Source organism: Vidua macroura, chromosome 10 (genome assembly GCF_024509145.1).
Source record: "Vidua macroura isolate BioBank_ID:100142 chromosome 10, ASM2450914v1, whole genome shotgun sequence".
NCBI classification, from domain to species: Eukaryota; Metazoa; Chordata; class Aves; order Passeriformes; family Viduidae; genus Vidua; species Vidua macroura.
This window is the reverse complement of record NC_071580.1, coordinates 249,677-272,037: the sequence shown is the minus strand read 5'-3', so window position 1 is coordinate 272,037 and position 22,361 is coordinate 249,677. Positions and strand designations below refer to the sequence as shown.

The 22,361-nt window shown below is 47.6% G+C and overlaps 1 protein-coding gene across 1 annotated transcript in view; it reads right to left on the bottom strand.

The window, feature by feature from the left end:
* Window positions 1-1,583: 1,583 nt before the first annotated feature.
* Window positions 1,584-22,361, bottom strand: part of LOC128812206 (uncharacterized) — a 36,912-nt gene continuing 16,134 nt past the window's right edge. The window contains exons 3-5 of the mRNA XM_053986464.1: window positions 16,151-16,234; window positions 15,298-15,427; window positions 1,584-1,835 (exon numbers count right to left, since the gene is read on the bottom strand). Of these exons, the coding sequence (XP_053842439.1) occupies window positions 1,665-1,835; window positions 15,298-15,427; window positions 16,151-16,234 (385 nt within the window). The 3' untranslated portion in view covers window positions 1,584-1,664. The remainder of the gene's footprint in view (window positions 1,836-15,297; window positions 15,428-16,150; window positions 16,235-22,361) is intronic.

The window sequence follows — 22,361 nt, the reverse complement described above, 5'->3', positions numbered from 1 at the left end:
GCTGCAGGAGAGCAGGAGCCCAGCTCTGCTCCCATGCCTCATAATTCTTTTTACTAGTTATTGCAGTTACTGTTTGGAATACACTTCACTGTGGAAGCAGCAAAGCCCCATGGACATTTTACATTAAAGAAACATTGATGTGCCTCTGTTAAAGAGCCCAAAAGGCATTTTGTGGATTTTTGGATTTGCCTAGGTCCTGTATATTTGTATTTCTTGATACTACTGCAGAGTATAGGAGATACTAACAGCTGTGTGCTGGCACCAGCACTGGCCCTGGCAGTCTGTGCCAAGGTCATGGCCAGTAGCCCCAGAGTGCCCCGCAGCACCTCACTGACCCTGCACTGAAGCGCACTCTCACCGCCACGCAACATTAATTCTGACTTATCCATGAAAATGAACAATTTTCCAATGGCAGAATGGACAGAAATTGATGATCTTGGCAGGCTCCAAGCAGGTGAAAGTTGACCCCGTTACAGTCTCACGAGCACGAAGGAACGCCTCAGCCGTTCTTGTGACGTGTAACGGGGCCATAAAGCAGCTCTGACCCCCTGGCAGTGCCAGAAAATCCTACACTAACATGTCCTCAACCACTCTAGGCTGAGCTTGTCATAAGTCTCTGATCTCGGCATGTTACTCATTCCAACACAGACTCTAGGGCTAACCATAGTAGAGAGAAAAACAGAGAGGACACAAAACACCAGAATAATTTTAAGCATTCACTACTAAAATACTGTATAAATTTAAAATGCTGTCAGCATTTACAGTAAAATCAAAAGCATCCCTAGTTTTAGGCTTTGTTTTACATTTCATGCTGAGTTCAACAATAAATATTCAATCACAAGAACTTAGTTTGGAAGTTCAGCAATTTTTCAGACTGCCCAAAGAGAGTTTAAAATGGGGCCCTTCCCAGCAGCCAGAGTGTGCAGAGGGGCTGTGGGGAATGTGGACTGGCAGCGTCACCACAGAGCCTGCCTGTGGCAAGGGGGCTATGGGAGGGTGAATCCCAGAATGAGCTAAGGTTGAGGTTTGCTGTTCTCACCCGCCGAGGGCCCAGCCCAGCTCCTGCAGCTCTGGCAGAACCTCCCTGCCAGCCATGCACAGGGCAAGACTCACTCGGAGGCTTCATGTGGCAACATCCATCAGGACTGGAGCCTGTCTGGTCAGGGATGGATGCTCTGCTGCCCAGGCACCCCCCAAAGCCCCTGTGCAGAGGCTGCAATCCCCCCCATGCACTGTGGATGGGAGAAATGTCTGAGCTCAGCAGGGCTCAAAGAACTTCAGCACCAGTTTTGCTTGTTAATTAGTGCTAATTAGTGTTCTCCATCCCCAGGAAGCAGCAGCGCTTCACTTCCAGGTGAGCCAGCAAGAGGATGCACCACTGTGGGTGGGACATGGGCATGGGGAACGTGGGCCCAAGGGAAGTGGGCACTGCCATGGGTGGGACACTGGCACATGGGATGTGGGCACCACTGCAGGTGAACCATGGGCATGTGCCCACTGCTTCCTCAGTAATTGTACAGACCTTCAGGACCAGAAGTTCTCATCCAGAATGCCAAAGAGCAAATTTCCACACTTTCCTGCAGTAGTTAAATATTTTCTTTATTTATCAGAGCAATATCCTTCAGAAATCAAAAGCTCAGGTCCTTCCTCCCCCACTGCAGAGTTCATGTGATACCAGCAACACCCAGAGCCAGTGACTCCTCTGCAGCACTCACCCCACACCATGGCCATGCTCCCAGCGCTGGTGAAGCAGGCTCCAAGGGCTGCAGAGTGAGTCTTTGAGAAGTGTTGTCAGTCAGAAGTGAGTGTACCTGTCTTACATGTTTGCTGACCCCCTGAAATGAGAGATTAAATGAAACTCATTAAACTATTCAAAGCAAGGACTAAAAAACATTACTCCAATGAAGAATACCTTCATTTAAAAGAAATTATACAGGTATTATCAGTTGAAGAGGCTGCTGTCTCTTCCAGAACATGCTGCTGCTGACAAGACCTTAACATGTCAGCTGGTATCACCACTAACACCTGAGACAGCAAACAAGAGCTAATCCTTACACCCTTCTTGTGCTAATGACTGCAGGAGATAGCTGGTGTCCCTGGCAAGTGTCCCATTTAATTCAATTAACTCCAGCCAAGCCCTGCTGATTGCACTAGCAGTGTCAGAGAAAGCCAGAAGCCAGATCTGGAGTCAGATGGCAAAACCAAGGCAGTCTCCACCATCCCTCTGTGGCCCAGTCCCCAGCAGCCAATCCCACGGGTAATAACCAACCTGGCATCCACAGCAGCTTCTACAAAAGGGTGTGGAAAAGCATCATTTTATCATCATTTTATCCTGAAAATGCTCATCTTTTTTTTTTTTTTTTTTGAGAAAATGCAGGCAATTTATTTCATTGTATATTTTGCTTATTTATTCTGAAATGCTGGGTTATTTGTTGGTTTAAGCAGCAGTTTCATAGTGTTCCCACCCCCTTCCACAGGTCCAAGCCAGTAGGAAGATCATGTTTCTCCTAACACAAGGCAGATGTCTGCCAGCTGATCCAGGGGCACACTGAGCTGCTGGCCTCTTCAGGGGACCCTGACACTTCCAGGGATTGAGGCGTCTGAGGTATGAACTGAAACATTCTGATAAACATGAAAAATAAACTAACTATGAAAAATTAAGCTGCAGGAGCGATTGGTATATCCCCTCAGTTGATACAATTTCCAGGTCTGTTTGATAGTAAAAAAATACTTTCCAAATATTTTCTTTTCCTTTTGAACATTCTTCGGCTGTGAGCTTCAACAGGCAGTGATGTATCTGCCAACTCACATTATTCAGTTAAGAAGTTTTGAAATAGAAAGAGATATGCAGAGAAGTTTCCTTGGTGGCACTTTTGAAGTGTAAGTCTGGGATAGCAGGTAAAACCCTGAGATGCCTGTACACTGCCAATATAAATAGAAAGTGTATTTAAAGACGGGAGATTATCCATTCCTTCACAGGGCTGTCATACCTACTCTGTTGTCAGGTCTTAGTAACAGTTTATTTGAAGGTCAGTCCAGCACAAATAATGCCCAGAAAAGCTCTTCTGCTGGAAAACAAATCCTTCAAACCTTCCAACCGAGCTGTAAGGACCTATATGTGACCATCAGCTTGGACATGTCTCAGAAGCAGCACGAGCCAGTGGAGATTTCTGAAGCTTCTCTGAGTTTCTTTGTGTAAAACTCATTATGGCATTCCAGTCATCCTCCAGCCATTGTGTATCCTCCAGGACGGCTGAGAGCACAACAGGGAAGCCCAAAGAGTTAACATGTCACTGTATTGCACCTGCAAATCCGCTGGAGAACAACAATTCTCTGCAAATCAAGCTCAGCTGCTCTATGTCAGCAACTGGCTTCCAAGTCAGAAAGCTTGTGCTGTGGGTCCACTCATTAACATTAAATACACATTTAAATAAACTTCTACATCCCATGGACATTTTTCCCATGCCGTGGCTCCATTGGATAAAAGTGCTGAGCTCCTGGTACAGATGTTGGCACTCATTTCCCATTTGTTCCCATCTGTGTTTGGTATTCTCCAGAAAAGAACCCCACTGTGCTCCAAACCCAACTGTGCCCAGGTGTTTCCAGGCAGCCCAGGCTACTTTGTCAGGCACCACTTTTACACCAGTACAAGGTCCATGAGGAATAACATGGGGAGAGCAGAGCTGTGCAGAAATACCTGCAAGCAGAAGAATGCCGCAAAGTGCAGCCACAGTTGGAATTCCCACTCCTGCCAGTGCCGAGGAATCCTGGGCAGGCTGAGCTCAGTGCTGCTGCAGCCCAGAGAAGGGGTGCATGGAGCAAAGCACACATATCCAGGAGAGCACACGGCTGCACTCAGAGCTGACCATCCTCCCTAGTGTCTCCCAGAAAGCCACAGGTGGCCACTGCCTAAAGAACACTCCAGTGCTTCCTTGCTGCTTACAGGTACAGGGTGCATGTCTATGGCATCCTGCAATTAGCAGCCTCCCCCCTTCAGACCCCCAACAGGATGGTGTTCAGCCTTTTCTTTTGCCAGGTGGGGTGTCAGCCAAGGGGAAATTGTGCCTCACGAGGGCTGGCGCCCACGTGAGCCATGTGTGTGGCAGCAGTGGGACAGCAATTTAAAAAAAAGGTATAAAAACTCCAGGGTGTTTCAAAGCATTTTCAAATGCTGCCCCAATTTCCCTGTTGGGTGTCAGGTTCTAGGAAGCAGACACCCACACAAAGCAGCTGTGAAGCCACACTGCTTCACCTGTGGTACAGAAAGAGCTGACAATGGCATTAGCATGAAACTAAAATTAGAGGCTAATTGGGTTCTGCAGTCACTGAAATTGATGGCAGCTCAGTAATTAACATCCCTGAATTTTCTTGACTAAAATAAACCTAAAATCTGCTCCCATTCATGCTTTTCCCTGCTCCATGAGCTTTGCGCACAGGGGAGTTCTGGCACCTCTGCCAGGGCTTGTGGGGTTCCCAGCAGTTACTGGGGCAGGCATAGGTCTGGGAAGAGACTGTGTATCTGCAAATCAGCATCATTTCACAAAAATGGGATGTGATATTCAATGCCAGGGCATGGAAACCATCACCAGTGCATGAACACACACAAGACACCATCCAACAGAAACCACGAGAGGCAATGGCGCGGCGTCACCTGGGCCTTCGTGCAGGTATGTCTGGCAGCAATGCCAGACCGGTGCTGCTGCTGCTCCAAGCAAAAGAGGGAGATACCAACACAAAAAAGTGAGGGACTAAAAGCATCTGCTCAGGATGTCAGAGTGCAACACTGGCCCAGCCTCTATCAGTGCTTCTTGTAAGTGAATTGGAACATCTTCTGTTAAGGTGGGCAATAACACCTACCAAAAGGTACATGAACCTTTCACTGAACCTCCCTGGGGTGCATCACATATTTGGGGCACAGAAAAACATACCCTATTTAACTGTAGATGTTATTTTCAAGTTGAATGGGTAGTTGTCCAAGATCCATAATGAGAGACCAAATGCACTGCCATTACAACTGCAGGCAGCAGTTGCTCTGCCTTAGACAATGTACTGAAGACTTGCTGTGCAGGATTTGGCCACGTGCAGCCTCTTTCAGGCTTTCTGTGCATGTGTGCTGTGTGTGCCCATTTGGCTGTGCTATGCTCACCTGCTCTGTGCTCATCTGCAATTTGTGCAAGAGTTCTATGGTCTCGTTTTTAGTTCATTGTTCTGTACAACATTTGGAGTTTCTGATCCATAAAAGCATCTGATGGTGGTACATTCGGAAAAGCCACGGCATGCTTCTGCCTCCACTCACAACTGAAGGCTCTGACTGCTGACAGAGCTGTGCTTCCAAAGCCAGTGCATCTTCTGTCCCTTCCTTCAGCACCTGGCTTGATTTTGCTGTGGCTGGCAATTTTATCTGCACTCTTTGGTCCAGATGTTGCCTGTGGCTCTTCATGAGAATCTCCCAGTTCTGCTGTGACCCATGAGGCAAGGAAGGGGCATGGCACAAGGCCTGTTCCTCACCTCTGCTGTGATGAAGACCAGGTCAGGGCTGGGCCCCTCTGCTGCTCCTGCTCACAGAGGGTAACTCACTGCCATCACCACACAGCTCACTGCAGTCGCTTGCTCCACGTTCCTCCTCCCTTCTCCTACACTTGCTGCAGGCACGAAATGTTCCCAGGCTCCTGCAGCCATGCCTGGGGCATGCCAAGTCCATATGCTGCTGTCCCTTTCACGCACATTTCCAAAGGGCAAAAAAATTCACTCCTTGGAGATCCACTTCTCTGTGCACAGTTCATCAAGCAGAAAGAACAAACCTGGCCAAGACGGCCACAAAAACATGTCACAAAAACATGTTTAGAAAGGCTTCACTTGACACCCAAAGATATATCAAGTATATTATTTTGGGGTAAAGTAGTATAACCAGTCCTATTTCCAGTGCAACATGCCTAACTTTTTCTTAAGTAAATTGCTTTTGTACTCATTTGGTTTAAAACTCCTGATGTGCCAGGAAGAAAGATGTCTGTTTGTGTATTATATACATTATACTACAGACATCCATTCCTTCCACCATTTACATCAGTATTTCAGGCTACAATCAGAGCACTCTTGGCTTAGTTCTAAAACTCACCCCCAAAGATTATGAGCAAACGAGTTTCTGCATTACCAGTCCATAGCTCATGGCTGTCCCTGGCTGTCCCTGGCTGTCCCAGGCAGGTAACCCTGTTGGAGATGTCTGCTCCATGCTGGCTTTGAGGGGAGCAGGACATTCCGCTCCCACTTCCGTTTTAAGTGCCAGATCTTTTCTTGACTGATGCTCCCAGCTGATGGTGAGTTCATATTTCAAGGTAACATCACATTCATCAGTGTCACAATTGCTGCCTTAAGAATCAACAAAACGCTTCCCTCCATTACGTCTCACCTGAAGAATCCCCACATGCAAGAAATATGTCTGACAGCTTTCTGGGATGCCAAGGCATAAGCAGCATAAGGCCCATGTGCTGGGTGAAAGCTCAGACCCAGGGCTGGAAATGTCCTCCTGAGCAGCAGCAATTGCAGCCTCATGTCACAACATTCCCAATAACAACAGCTGAAGATCCCTGTTTCAAAGTGACTGAGCATTATAGCCAAAGCTGAACTCTTGTACTCATCACTGCAGCAGCCTCATGGGGCTCATTCCCCTCCCTGTCCCCTAACCTATGTGAACTTTCCTCCCAGGTAGATATTTTTCTACCAACAATATGCACATCTTTTCAAAGGCAAAGTGGAAATCCCTGCAAGCATTTCTGGTACCGCTTCCAGTCAGAAATAACAGTAATCTGATCCATGAGTGAATTGCATTTCTGTTGCTGAATTCCTTTGTACAAGAATCTTTGCTTTGAAAGAGTTTGGCAGCAGTGAGGCACAGGCTAATTTTACTTATAAGGTGTGAATCAAAGAAGATTTGCAAGTTTCTGAGTCACAGAAAGGAAGCATCTGTGGCCTTTCACCACTTCTGTCAGGAGAAAATGTCACGGTTCAGCTATTTTAGATGTCACTTCAGACCGCTCGCTGCGCCCTGCAGATCCCCATCTCCCACCACGCTCACACTCTCCCCAGGCAACCGGGACAATTCCAGTCTTCTCTGAGGACCTGGGAAACTCCCAGCCTTACTCAAACCTGCTGCTGTTAATGGGATGCATTACCACAGGCTGCAGTGTGAGAGAGCTGAATAAATTATTAATTTGGCAGAATTCAGCAGACACTTTGTGGGAAAAAGGGGTGACCAAGGAAAGGATGAGCTACTTCCCACATCACACAGCACTGAAATCCCGGGGAAGCTGAGGGCCTAAGCTACAAACACTGCTGAAGCAGCAGCAAACTTCCAGGGTCTGCACTGTGCCTACAGCCTGACTCTGCTACCCTGTAAACAAGGGACTACAATCAACCAACCCCTCCTGTGCTGCCATGAGAGCTCCCACCCGAGGCCAGGCTGTCCTGAGCGTGGGGACAGCTCTGCTGCACTGGCTGTGGTAGCTCTAAGGAGAGCATACAGGTGTTCAGCTCCCCTTCCTCCAGTCCCAGAGATTTCATGGCCTCCGAGATGCTGTTGAGGCCACGTTTAGTCAGCAGCTCCACCACCAGGGTCACTGGCTAAACCCAAACGTGGGAGTTCATTCTGCCCAAGAGATGGGGTGGGACAGCCTGTGCCCACAGTACCTGGCAGCATGGCCTCCCCGTGTGGCTCCCAGGGTGATGTGTGCAAGTGTTCCTCTCACTTTTCATCTCTTTATCCGCTGCTCATGACAGACCTGATCTCGTCCAGGCCTACAGGGATGTGCCAAGGACTGGCACATTACATCATGTCATTCCAGTGTCACCACCTGCTGCTCTCCAACTCCAACGAATCATTTTGCTGCCCTGTCCCCGACTGGGGGTGACAACACCATCTTCTGCCTTAAAACAGGTCCTCAGGGTTTACAGACAGCAGGCATGGTATAAAAACTGCACAGCAGTATCAGCAGGAGTGGAGGGTCCTTCACCTTCCAGCCATCTGTGAGATCTGCCCATTGAATATATGGGTGAATTCTCCCATAAAGTCAGTATTGGGCATGCTTATCTGGCTTAATTATTTCCATTCGCTGCCACATTCAGCCTGATCCAGCACAGCTCCATGGCTCTACAGCCACTGTCAAACCAAATTCTTCCCTGATAGTCTGTGGAGATGTGTATCTGTCATCTGCAATCTATTCCTTGATTTCTGGCATGTATTTTCAGTGCTTCCTCTTGAAAGCTTTTTCAGATTTCCCTGGGCTTCTCCCTAACCTCTGTGAGCAAAGCCTCACACAGTTTAATTGCTGACAGCTGTGTCAGAAGTATTTTTTTAACGTTCCTCTTGCTGCAGCACATGAGCCACTACACAAAGGGCTGCCTGGCTGTGTAATGCACCAAAATGTGGAAAACAGACCATGTCTTCTGAAGGGAAGGTTTTGGGGTGTTTAACTGTTTGTGATGTTTTTCAGAGATAACTGCAGCTCCACACATGAAAATGCTGACAAATAAAAGGCAGCTGGGCAAATAGGTGAAAAGCTTTAAGAACTGGGTTGGATGTAAGTGAATCTCTCCTCTTTTCCAGGAGTTTGCATTTTGGTTTCACAGTAATGAAAAATCCAGTTAAAAAGAAAAAAAACTCACTTCTGATTTTTTTTTTCCCCAAGCAAAAATGGGAAATGCAGGGGACTAGATTGATGTCCCTTTTCTGCCGGCTGAACTCAAATCTGACACATCTGTTCACATAACTTGAGACAAGCTCTCCCAGTCAAATAATGTAAGCTCAAACTCTTCCTGCCATCAGTGCAGAACTATCAGTTAAGCTTTTTTGTGGAACCAGACACTCCTCATGTTCCCTGCAAGCACTGAATAACGATGGGTTCTCAGTACCAGCAAATCACTTGCAAAGAGAAATTAGCACCTTTTCCTAGTATGCTAAATCCTAAATTCTGCCCTTTTTTTTTTTTTTTTTTTTTTCTAGAACGACTGTGCACACAATATCCTTCAGGAGTTATTCAAACTGGGCAGTACTAGCTATATAAAAGAGTATCTCACCCAGCACAGCAGGGTTAACTCAGGTGATTGCAAATATCAAGGACAGGGGAAAATATTCAGTTTTTAATATAGAATCACAGACTGGTCTGTGTTGGAAGACACCTTTAAAAACCATCTTGTCCCCCAACCTCACCAATCAGCAGGGTCACCTTCCCCTATCCCAGGCTGCCCCAAGCCCTGTCCAACCTGGCCTTGGACATTTCCAGGGATGGGCGGCCACAGCTGCCCTGGACAGCCTGGTCCACTATTCAGCTACAATCTGCAAGGCAAAGAGTAGGATTTTAGCTGAAAGTATTGAGAAACAAATTTGCTTGCAGAACTTGCATACAGGCTTGGGTTCAGAGCTCACACCCCTCACTGCATCCCCAAGCTTGGCAGAAGAGGACTGACCTATGGCTCGTGCAGAGCTCCATTCTCATAAATTCTCATTCTCCATTGTCTCATAAATGCCTGGCTATAGGTAAGTATAGAAGAAACATGTCTCTGGCTGTACCAGAACAGGAGGTTCAGAGGCAGAGCACTGGCAGATCAAGCAAGAAGCCACAGAACTGTGCACTATCCTGACCCTGTTCTTGCTCCTGCAGCCCCCCAAGAACCTTGTATTCAACATGCTTTGGAGCATGAACCCCATCCTGTCAGATGAACAGACTGGAAATCAGGGTTCGTCTCAGATTCTGCTTCCGAAGAAGCACAATCAAGTGCACAAGTCACTTTGTTTCCATGCTGTTTTCTCCAGCCTCACATGACATGATGATCAAGTGGGGACTGTCCCCAGCTACAGACCTGCACAATGTCCCAGTCAGGGAACTGGATTGGAAGTGAAGCCACAGGGGAAAAGAAAAAAAGAAGAAAGAGAAAAAAGAAAAAAAGAAAAGCGCATGTAGTTCATGCTACGCAGTGGCTTTCCTGTGCGGAGGAATAAGGAATGCCATCCTGGCTGATTTGCTTTCTCCCCACACAGCGGTAGATGGAGCCCTGCCTCCCTGCCAGGATACAGCAGCGCCAGAGATCCCAGCTGCAGTCACCCTGCCAGGACCTGCCCGCTGCTGCAGGGGACAAAGCCGGGGGGTCACACTGGAGGGAGCTCGGGCTCGCTGCTCCTGCCTGACTCAGGAAATTCTCTGAAACTTGTGACTAACCACAATGCTGCCTTTTCTTCCATTTAGGCATTGGGTAATGTTTCTTTCTTTTGTTAACGGTCATCAGGATTACATGGAATTCACCGGTTTTATTTCTTTTGCAAAATAAGGAATGGCAAGGTTTGCTTGCCATACTTAGAAAGAACATATGTAATATTTGTATCATGGCTGTGAGCACTGGAGACTTCTTATCCAGAGGATTTTACAGGAACCAAAGGTCAAGGGATCCATGGCTAATTCCTGAACCACTGCTTGCAGCCCTGATGCCTGCAGCTTGTGTGTGACAGCAGGACAGAGAAGGGATGAGGGAATACTGGCGGCCATTTGCATCTCTGCAAGATGGGAAAATTATAAATGTGTATGTTGATTTTCTCTCCCCGCCTCCACCTCCAAGTGCTCCTGCAAGTGACACCAGTACAGCCAGCACAGATGCAGGCAGCCTCTGGAGTCATGCACCACTTGGCCAGAACTTCCACTGCAGTTCCATCAAGACATGTCAGCCAGATCTTCTACAGCAACAGCTCACAAATGGAATATTTCAGAGCAGTGAGAGCAAAATCCACAGAATCACAGAATATGCTGAGCTGGGATGGACCCACAAGGACCATGGAGTCCAACTCCTGGTCTTGCAGAGTCACACAGTGTTCCTGAAGGTATTGTCCAAATGCTCCTAGAACTCTGTCAGGCTTGATGCTGTGACCACTTCTCTGGGAAGCCTGTTCCAATGTCCAACCACACATTTCTTTTAATATCCAACCTAAACCTCCTCTGACAACTTTAGGCCATTCCTTCAGGTCCTGCCACTGGTCACCACAGAGAAGAGATCACCTTCTGCCCCTCCTCTCCTCATGAGAAAGCTGTAGACTATGGTGAGGTCTCCTTCAGTCTCCTCTTCTCCACGCTTAACCCCCAGACACTCCTCATCTGGCTTCCCCACAAAGCCCTTCAGGTCTTCGTTGCCCTCCTTTTGACACTCTCTAACAGCTTAATGCCTTTCTTATATTGTGGTGGCCAAGACTGTCCCCAGGGCTCGAGGTGAGGCTGCCCAGTGCAGAGCAGAGCAGGACAATCCCTTCCCTTGCCCAGCTGGCAACGCTGTGTGCCTGATGCCCCCAGGACAGGGATGTCCCTCCTGGCTGCCAGGGCACTGCTGACTCATGTTCAACCTTCTGTTAACAAGGACCCCAGGACCCTTTCCAGGCACTGCTTTCCAGCATCTCCTTCCCCAGGCAGTCTGTAGATCCAGGCTTGCCCCATCCCAGGTGCAGAATCCAGCACTGTTGAACTTCACAGGTTTGGTGATTGTCCAGTCCTGTTTTGTTGAGGTCTCTCTGCAGGCCTCCCTGCCTTCGAGGGAGTCAACAACTCCTTTCAGTTTTGTAGAATCTGCAAAATTGCTTAGTATCCCTGCAGTCCTGCATCCAAGTAATTTATGAAGATGTTAAAGAGCACAGGGCCAAGGGTGGAGCCCTGCACTCCACTAAGGGACCGGTGCCAGTCTCATGCCACCCTCTGCATCTGACCCCCGAGCAGTTGCTCACCCATCCCATGACATGTTTATCCAGCTGTGAGATGGACAGTTTGTCCAGAAGGATATTATGAGAGACAGTATTGAAAGCTTTACTGAAATCTCAAAAGATTACATCAAGTGGCTCCCCTTGATCAGCTAGGTGGGTTACTTTGTCATAAAAGGAAATCAGGTTTGATAAGCACAACTTTCCTCTCATAAAGCTGTGCTGGCTTAGACTGCTCTCTCTTTTTCCTGAATTTTTTGGAGGTTGTTTTTTTTTTGTTTGGTTTGGTTGGTTGGTTGGTTTAAAAGTGCACCATGCACATCCTACTTCATTCTGCTGCACATCCAAGTGCAGGCTTGACTGTATGTAAGAGCAATCCATGCTGCCAGGGAAGGCTATCCTCAAAGCCAGTGTACAACCTGTTGTTCTCTGGAAACATGTACTGCTAGACGAGCAATATATAAAACTGTATTTTGTCTTGTTTTAGATGCTTTGAAGAAGACCATGTTATGCACGTAGGAAAACTGAGAATATTGCAGTTACACAAGATGCTGGAGATTATATTTGCCAGCAAGGTAACTCAATATACATCTATTCTGGCACTCAATAATTAAAGAGAGGCCCCCAGCAGTGAATTGCAGGATGATCTGCTCACAGCAGCAGCTCTCCACGCTAGAGAGGGGCCAGAACCTTCAGTCAGGCACTCACAACCACACGCCTCATCTGCACAGTCCAGCTTCAAAATGTGAGTGGGCAGTGCTTTTAGCAGTACTGATTTTTCATTTCTCCAAATAGAAATTAACAGAAGAAGGGAGATTAGACACCCATCCCTGAAGACAAGGAGTTTCTACTGATTAGCCTAGAAGTGACTGAGTTTCTGAATTCAAGACCTTATGCTGCCTCTGATCCTGCCCCTGATCCTGACTAGGTCTAATGGTCTGTTCATACAGGATCCATGCCCCACCTCTAACTGAGTAAAAATCTAGGTAAGGACTTTGGCATTTGATCTTTACAAAGCAGAAGCTAACAACTGACAAACCAAATACTTCAGAGTAGTGAAAATTAAACAGTCCTGCAGTCATGAGTGTTGGCATATGGAAAGCTGCCACTAAGCTAATAATGGAATTGTCTGCCACAGCACAGAGGGAGGTCCTGGCATCCCAGAGCAGCCACACATCTGGAGGCTGGGAACACAGCCATTAGCAACCTATGTTTAAGTAGCACATTCTTGCTACCTTCCTGCCAGCTGCTCATCTTCTCTCACCACAGGCTGAGGGCAGAGGCCCACAGGCAGTAACGTGGCCCTGGGGACAAACTGGAGCAGCCACATGCACAAACGAGGGTCCCTCACTAGAACCCTGCCTGCCTACATACACCTGCTTTACTCACTTCACAAAAAAAATGGGCAACTGGCTCATTTGTCACACACCTGCATTTGCACATTCAGGACACCAGCCACTTTCACTGGTTCCTTCAGGCACCTGTGAGGAGTGTAAAGCGCTAGGGGATGAGTGTTCCTGGCTCACTCCAGCCTGGCCCCTGCACAATTTTCATGTGTGCAGCAGAGCCACACTGCTCAGGAATGGGGGGAGAATCAGAGTCAGGAAGTGGAAGATGAACCAAACATGCAGATCTCACTCACAACCAGACACAGAGAACGATTTCCAGACAGGTGGGTATGGAACTTGCACAAGGTATTCACCTATCAGTGAATGACAGAGAAAACAAAATCGGGATAGTGGATGCAGCCAGACAGCAAACAGGCTACTCAGCAGCAGCTGCCTGCAGAAGAGAGCCCAGGCAGGGATGGGAAGACCAAAGCATGGAATGTGCTACAGGAGGCAGCAGCAACATAGATGTATGGTATGGCTGTGGGAGGAGAAGCAGACTCTCATGAAACATCCACCATCACGCACACAGCACTCCTGGAGATGCCAGATGAGGCTGATCCACAGCACTCCCCTCAAACAGTGCCCTCTCTTCTGTAGCAGAGAGCTGACAAGAGATAAGGAGCACTAAAGAGCAGAAGGGAGATAAAGCACTAAAGAGAAGAGGGATGTAAAATGCTGGAGAGGAGATATGCATGAGTGTCCAAACACACACAGGAACAAGCTTGAGTATAAAGAATGGGCAGCTTTAGCACTGAATCACTGCTTCTCTTCCTGAAGTACCTGCCTCGTACTTGAAAGGTACCAAGCTGTAGAAAGCTGTATCACTGCTCAGCAAGCTGGATAGCACAGGTAAAACAAAGTGAAAACAGACCAACCATGGCTGTTAAGGATCCACCACTCTATAAAAGAGCAGTTCATGCTGGCTAAGGGTGGCTGTGAGAAGATCCTGCTCCCAAGGAAGCAAAAGGAAAGGAAATTCCAAGAAGTTTCTCAGCAATCCAGTTCTGTACCCACGGACATCCACTGCAAGGGGTATTTGTTGGCTCAGGAGATCTACCATGGGTGTTGACAATGACTACAGCATGGTTAATTAGGCCATATTCCCTCTTTGACAATAAAAGAGACCCAAGTGTCTCAGGTTCACCAAAGAAGATTTCTGTCCCAGCTGCCCCATTCAGAACACCTGTGAAAAAAAAAAGATCTTAGGATCAATCAATATCTTGTTCTCCAAGTGTCTGCCTAAAACACCTGGTGCATCCACACAAGCTGCTGTTCAGTCAACCCTGATATTAATTGCTCATAGGAATGACAAATGCACACAGGACTCTCCACTGTAGGTGTATGTTCCAGAAAAATCTAGTCCTCTTTGCCTAAATTGTAGCAAGAAAATAAAAACTCAAAAGGAATCTGCAGGTTCTTCTATTTAAGTGCTTCCTGGTCAGAGGGATGGTCCTGCACCTACTGGTTTTCCCAGCAAATATAGCTGCTGTCTTCCATGTGTACAAGGCCTCCAGCAGTAGAATTTAGCCGACAATTTCATCCCTTCAGAGACTTCACTTACTGGTACTGCATCACCTGCCTGTAGAATAAGGCTTTTACATCATGTCTGATTGGGAACATGAGCTTCCAAAAGCCCAGAGCTGCATCAGGTGAGCTTGTTGTTGGCCTTTTGATTATAGTCCTTTGAGCTTGCCAGAGCAGGAGTTTGACTCCTGCAGCACTGACTACAGGGGACACACCTGGGATGGATATCTTCAGGACTTGACAGGTTCTTCCACCCCTCAGGAGGAAAGGATGGATTTTTCCATGCTCCAGCTATGGGTTACTGTGGCCAGGCATAACAGGGAACACCTCTGGAGGCCTGCCCTTTCCTCAGCACAGGCTGACAGTGGCCAAAATAAAGGATAGCATCCTGGCCTTCTCTACCTGTGGCTCGTGCATCTCCTCTCTCTTTGGTCCCTTCTCTCTCCTCTTCTGCTGCCACCTTGGTCTCTCCTGCCCCTGCTGTAGCTCAAGCAGCTCCCAACACAGCAAATTGTGAAGGGCAGGAGACAGGAGGAGAGAGCTCTTGCCCCTTCATCCATTTCTGGGAAGGTGACACTGGACCCTGCACAACGATGGTGTGAATCCCACACAGGGCAGCAGCTCGTGTATTGAAGTATCAGCAACACTGACAGTACTCACAAGTCTCAGAAAAGAAAGCTGGTGTGGAACTGGCTTGTTCATCTTTTCCATGACAGGAGACGCTTCAGCCTCTGCTCTCAGCACAAGCATTGTCTGCTCCCACCACGCTTTGCAATGTGCCATACTCCATCTTGGGACCACGCAAATAAAGAATGCCACAGTGTTACTTTTGCCTTCTATAGGCTCAAAATCAACAAAACTCAATCCTCTGTTGTGCTCTGCAGGCTCCAAAGCAATCAGCTGCTCAGTTTATCATGTCACAGCCCATGGATGTATCAGCCTTCTAAGTAAAGCAAGCTGATCATCCAGAGCCAGCTGCTGCAAATACCACAGGACAAGTGGCCTGTCCAGGGCCAGGAGCCCTTGGGCCACTGCTGGCCACCAGCTGGCAGCCAGCCCGCCTCAGCCAGACAAAAATCCTCCATTTTCAATCCAAATACATAACAACTGAGTAAAGAGGCAAAGAATAAGAAGGGCAACCAGCTCTCACAAGAATATACACAGCACTGTCTTCAGCTCCCATTTTTCAATTAGTTTTCTGCTTTATGGCCCTTAACACAAGAGGAAAAATGGAGGTGGGCTGCAGAAAGCAATCAGTCTCTCAGCTTCTCATGCATTCACACCAAAGCAGAGTTTGGATCAGGGACACCCTCAGGAAGTGCTGGAAAACACATCTAAAGCTTTGTGAAGAATTGCTTGTACAGAACACAGGTTGTTTTGCAGATCACAAGCAAAAGACACTGAAGTGTAACAAGTTTTTGAAAGGTCAGCAGAAAATTCCTATGGCATTTCAAACACAATAAAACCTTATGATTTCAAAATGTGAATCAGGAATACCATAAAGAAGCCTTACTGGAAATCACAAGCGAGTCCTAGGGACTTTGATCTAAGCTGGAATCTGGCTGCTTCAAATCTTGCTGCAGAAAGGTTGATAACCCTGAAATCAACAGAAAGGACACAGCAATAAAGTACATGTAAGAATATTATTGGCCCTAAGTCTGATTTAGTAAAACCAGGATAAGATAGGATGTTAGCCTTGGCTTCAGTGGTTCTGAGCCACCACTCAGATAGTATCTGTAGTAGAGGACCTGTACTCTAAAATTAGACAATGATTTAGCTAGATTTTTTAAGGATCAAATTCTTTGTATACTTCTCACTGAAAGCTGACTCAAGCAGCCTTCTCTTTAGTGACTGCACAGTTAGATTTTGGGGCATCACGTACTTGCATTGGGCCAAATTGCTACAATTTGCCTCTTTACTTCAAGTGAAGGTTTTCTGGGGAAATAGCAGTTGCAGTAATGAGCCATCCCTGAGACCCCAAGAGCACAAACTGTAGCTCACTCTAACATACTAGCCATTCCAGATTTCCCTCTAACCTACATTATACACAGGTGGAGGTTTCATCAGCTGAAATTTCACTTTGTGCAGAAGGTGATTGTCTCTCACGCATGCAGCACCAGCCTGCACAATGGCTCAGCAGCTCCTGGGCTCAGGCATTTCAAGGCTGGGAGAAAGCTCCAGTCCTGGGGTGTCACAGGTATCAGATATTTATGTGCATCAATGAGGTACACAGTTGCCCCAAATCTGATATTTGTATGTGCAGCTTGGAAATATAAAATCAAAAGTTTTTTTATAAAAAACTAAGCCATCAAAACAAGAAAGCAAAAGAATATATGGGCAGAAATCTAATTTCAAATGACAACCAATGCATCTTTGTTTTATGGATATCAGTTATCAACACCTTGAAAAACATTCAGAATAAAGCAGAGATGTCCCATGGTTTTCCTTTTCACTCAAAGACAGCCTAAAGCAGCAGCTTTGGTCATTTGCTTTCTAGAGTTTCTCAGGTTATGATGTAAGGAGACAGAAGACATCTACGACTGATCCCTGCCTCTCTGTACTTCATCCCTCTCTCCACTAAGTGCTTTTTTTACCTTTTCTCATGACTGGCTGACTACCTGCTATGCCAGTCCTGGTTTTCCTCCCAGATGGCAAACATCCATCTCCTGGCTGCACTCACTTGCAGGAAGGAGCAAGCCTGCTGCCCCACTCCCCACAGCACTGAAACAAGTGACATGAGACTAAGCTTCACTATAACCACCAATGTACCTAATCCACTGAAAACTCTGGGGCCAAGCTTGCACAACAGGCTGCTTGCACAAGTCTCAGATGTGGGGTACAACAGAGCACCAGTTTTAGGTGGTGGATGGAGGCCACTCATTCCACTGTTAGAGGCACAAGAACACAGAAAAACAGTGTTAGACCCAGCATTAGCAGCTGATCATTGCCATGTCAGGAGAGATTTATCCTGTAGCACCAGATACTAAAGTCTTTACAGAGTATGCCACCTCTGAATCATAAGATCAGGAGACACAGACACACTGTAGAGATGATAAATAAAGTCCAACAAAAAAATACAGTTACAAAGACATCCTTATTTCCATCATGAGACCTACACCCAGGATGGAGGCTCTGTTCTATGTGCCCCACAGCCATCATTACCCTCTTCCTTTGAGGGCTTCTCACCTCAGTAACCCAGCACCCTCTGGAGCAAGAGCCATAAGTTATCTCGTCAGGCCACAGCAAAGGCCAGCAGAGAGCACCAAGCATAAACCTACAAGCCTGAAGTTATTTGAAGACAAAAGCACACATAGAAAAACCTCCCATTTAAAACACGGGTTATAAAAGCCAAGCAGTTGTGCGCAGTACTGCAATCAAATGCCATCCTTATTCCATCACAGCTTGAAATAGATTGGGTAACAGGCAAACAACTGTAAAAATCCCGAGCTGGTGCCAGTGACCACGCAGCAGGCAGTGGCACCGTGCTGGCCCGCGCCACTCCCAGCACTGTGGCGTTTGGCCAAGGGAAGCCTCCATTATGCCTCAGGAGCACACTGACTTGTCAGTACACCCAGAGGAACCTTGCTGCTGAACTATACATTGCAAAGGCTCCAGCGGTACAGTCTGAGTGTGCCAGACCTCCAGAGCACCCTCAGCTAACAGGACGTGGGCAAAAATGCCCTTATTTCATTTACCCAGTCCATAGAACAAGCTAAGCACATGATTCATGGTCTTCCCAGATCTTCTGAACCCCCTCCGTCAAGCCTAGGTAGTTCTCCTATTTTAGCTGCTGCCTGCACAGGCTTTGTTAGTGCTGGAGGCTGAAGCTTTGTAACCAAGCCCCAGGAGTTCAGTACATTCTGTTCAGAGTGCCAAAGGCACTGAATAACCACTTACATTTGCATTTGCCTAAACATAGCCTAAACATATTGCAAACAAATAGCAGGAATAAGTTTAGCACATGAGGCACAATTAAAAGCTAAAACTACCCATCAATAATTTGGTCCTCTTCCAAAAAGACCAGAAAAAGCTAATAAGAATAATTGAAATGGTAGTTTTGTACTACAGCAAAAAATAAAGAAAAAAAAGCCTGAGATGTTTCCCAAAAATTAAAAACCTATTTTTAACCAGACAGTACATTTTATGAGCTTATCTGTAGATAAGATACGCTGCTAAATACCATTTCTGGGGTTTAGACTTTTTGCTACAGGCATGTGCAATCTCTGTCGCTGCCTGAGCCTGGCTGCTTTCCTCTCTAGCTGCTGCAGGATCACAGAGGTAGCCAGCCTCAGAGCAGAGCTGCTGCATTATGAATCAAATCATGCTCATCAAGGAAAGGAGGCTGGAGTGCTGAGGGTGGGCTTGAGAGAGCCAAGAGACTCGGGGTGCTATTCTTGGCAGCAGCAGCGATTCACCGCGTGACCTTGTGAGAGTGACTGAATCACTGCACGGCTCCGCCTGCCAGCTCTCCGCGTCAGACCACAGCGCTGCCAGTGCCCCGGAGCCTCTCGCCTTCGGGAAGGGAGAAACAGAACGAGACTGTATGAAAAAGAAAGGAAATTATGCTGTCCATGAGTGGCTGAGAGGATGCAGTTACATTGCTGATTTCAAAGGCAGCTTGGACTGTGTTTGGAACAAAGACTTTAACCCACGTAATAAAAGATAAATAGCGTTTAAAAAAAGAGCAGCATCCCCTTAGCTATTTTATCCCTCTGGGCATTGAACGAGGCAGATATTACTGTAATCGAACGCCTGTGAGGTGTCTGGATGCAGCTACACCTGATGAGATTCATCCTCCCAACATGCCTGCATGAGCGGAGGAGGAGGCTGAGCCCTGTTTGGTCTGGAGCTGGTGTACAGAACACTCCCACAGTTAAAGACAGCCCCTGTCGCAGTATGTGCGATGTGCACAGCGACGTTTTACTGCAGCTCCGCCTGGTAACAGCACAGGACACAGCCCACCCCTGCAAGAGAAATCCGCACTCACCGCTCCCTGCGCTCCCCCCGGGCAGCCCGGGAGCACGGAGGTGCCGACAATCCCCGCACGGCCCTCCGGCCAGCCCAGGGCCCGGCGGCATGTCAGCTGGGCCACCGAGTCACCAGGAGTCTCACCGAAACCATCTCAGCCGTGCCAGACAGCAAGTCGCTCATCGGCTCACCCTGTACCGCCCGCAGGCACCGCTGCCACGGGCACGCAGCACCCCTGCGAGGAAGCAGCCCCTGGACGCTGGAAACGACCGGGTCTTGGGGGTCTTGGTCCGTATTCAGCGGGGAGCTGTGGCCAGGGGCTCCTGGCTCTGCTGACAGAGCAGAGGGGGCTGCACGGGCCAGCCCTGCTCCCTCCCGATCCAACCGCAGGCTCCCACAGCCCGCTCGCTCTCCGATTCTGTCCACCTGCACAGCACTGCTTCGGCTGCTGTCCAAAGCCAGGACCCAGCTCTGGGTGACTTCAGGAGGCCGTTAGCTCTGGTGCTGCACCACAGCAGGATTCCATTGCTCTGTAACAGAAGGCTCCAGTTTGCACATCTTACCCCCACATCCATACTTCAGTATCAGAACACACCACAGATCACACCTGGAAACCGCCTATTAAATCCTAGAGATTTCTTCCAACCTAAACAATTCTATGAGTCTGTAAGACTGCTGTGCCTGGAACACGGGCCTCAGCCTCCACTGCAATAAATGGGACTTCCCATGAAGGAGAAATCAGTCCCCACCTGCTGCATTCTGGGGTCGGGGTTGGTTGTTTTGTATCTACATTCACAAGGCCATTGTCATCAGTTATGCATGTCTGTGTCAAAGCTGTTTTTCAAAATACTGCCAGCCACAGCAGCAGAGAACATGACTGCCGTCTGATTGCCACATCCAGTTTCAAAGCCCAGGCAGATCCTAGATTGCATCCTGCAGCCAGGATTCACAGCTCCACCTCAACATGCCACTGCATGCTTTATTGGAATGAGCTGCCTCCTCTTCCTGTGCACCACATAATCTCACACTTACTGTTTTCACTCCTTTACTTTTAGGTTAGCTGTACCTTTGCTGAGCAGAAATACTGCAATTCCAAGGAAAGCAACAGCGACAAGTCACTTCAAACAGTGACATTAGCCATGACTAGCTTAGGCATAGCAAGGCTGCTGAGCAGGGACTGTCACTACCATTTTACAGATAAGAGAATGAACCACTTCAGTCCCCAGAGCACGTGTCAGTGACTCAGTCTCCCCTCTGCCCCTGAACAGCCACACCTCTTCTCATCTCACCCCTTGATCAGTCACCAAACACCCTGTTATTGGACAGCCTCTCTGACAAATCAGTTACCGGATCAACTCAATTTGAATAAACTCTGTACCTCACCCAGGCTGAGGTGGTGCACAAAGGGAACACCTATTTGAAGCCCTGCTCTGACAGAGACTATTCACTGAACACATCTTTGTTTTCTTTTTAATTTTTTAAGTGGTCCTTCATTGTAGTCTACATTTTTCTTAATAAATTTATCTTCAATATAGGAAGAGGTGCTTCTACTAAGACCATTTCTACTGTTGTGCTGAAGCCATGGAGGAGTTCAGGCGAAGATATCCTTTTAAGTGTATTCCAAACTCTGCGCCCCATCTTGTCCTTCAGAAGCACGTGACAAGTGACATTGGTCAGTGCTGCTCTATGCTCCACCACCGTCCGTTTGCAAGAGCTGGAAATGCTCCGTGGGCAATATGGGATGAACAGGGCAGTAGTCACTAGGGCAGCAGACAAATGAACAGGACACTCGTGTCTGCCTAGCTGGGTGAGGATACATTTGTACACGTGGTTTTTTTCAACAGCAGATAAGTCTATGGCTACAAATACACAACTAGCTTTTCAGGTGGCAGCTTTTAGGGAGCTGGCAATGAAGCACTGCCTGTTTCTGTGGCCAACACCTGCTTGTTGATGACGGAAAGGCACAACCAGATGATGCAGCTGCTGCAGGACAAGTCTGATCAGCACAGCCTTGCACTCAATCAGTGAACAAACCACCCATGCACAGACACCTCCAGCTGCCCCCATGCCTGCTTTGTGTTTGTCTAGTGCTCCATCCCACAGGGCTGATCTTTGGGGAGATCCCACAGCCTCTGGAAGCACAAATAACCATCACAGATCACTGCCATTGGTCCTGCTGATGTCAGGCTGATAGGGCAAACAGCTGACTGCTTTACTTTGACCTAGCAGACTGGTAAACTGGGGTTGAAACTACTCCAAGGTAGAAAATAGATAGACAAAGCCAACTAAAACCAAGTTATCTTTTCTTATGTAAAACATCAGTTGTTCCCACTCACATGGCTGACAGCTGCTGGCCTGTCTCCATAAGCTTGGACTATTGCCGAGGCTCTCCAGAACTAGCCTGGCAAACTGGAGGTTTGTGGTTGTGCAAACTGACTCACACTTGAAAGCGAGCAGATATCTGTGGCAAGCACATTTCTTTCTCTCTCAGGATTTTTCATAGAGGTACACAGAGAGAAAGAAAGAGAAAACAATTTCTATTTCTGCTCCTTGTTTTTCTCATGTGGAATGTGCTTGGAGAATTGTTTACCTGGGGTGATTGCTTGATTGGATTCTGGTGAGAGTTTTTTGAGTCTGGTGGCCAATCGGATCCATCTGTGTCTGGACTCTGGAGAACAGGGTCACGAGTTGTGAAGTAGTTAGATATGGTAGTTAAAGAAAGCAGCATGTAGTTTTTAGTATCCTCCTTTATATAG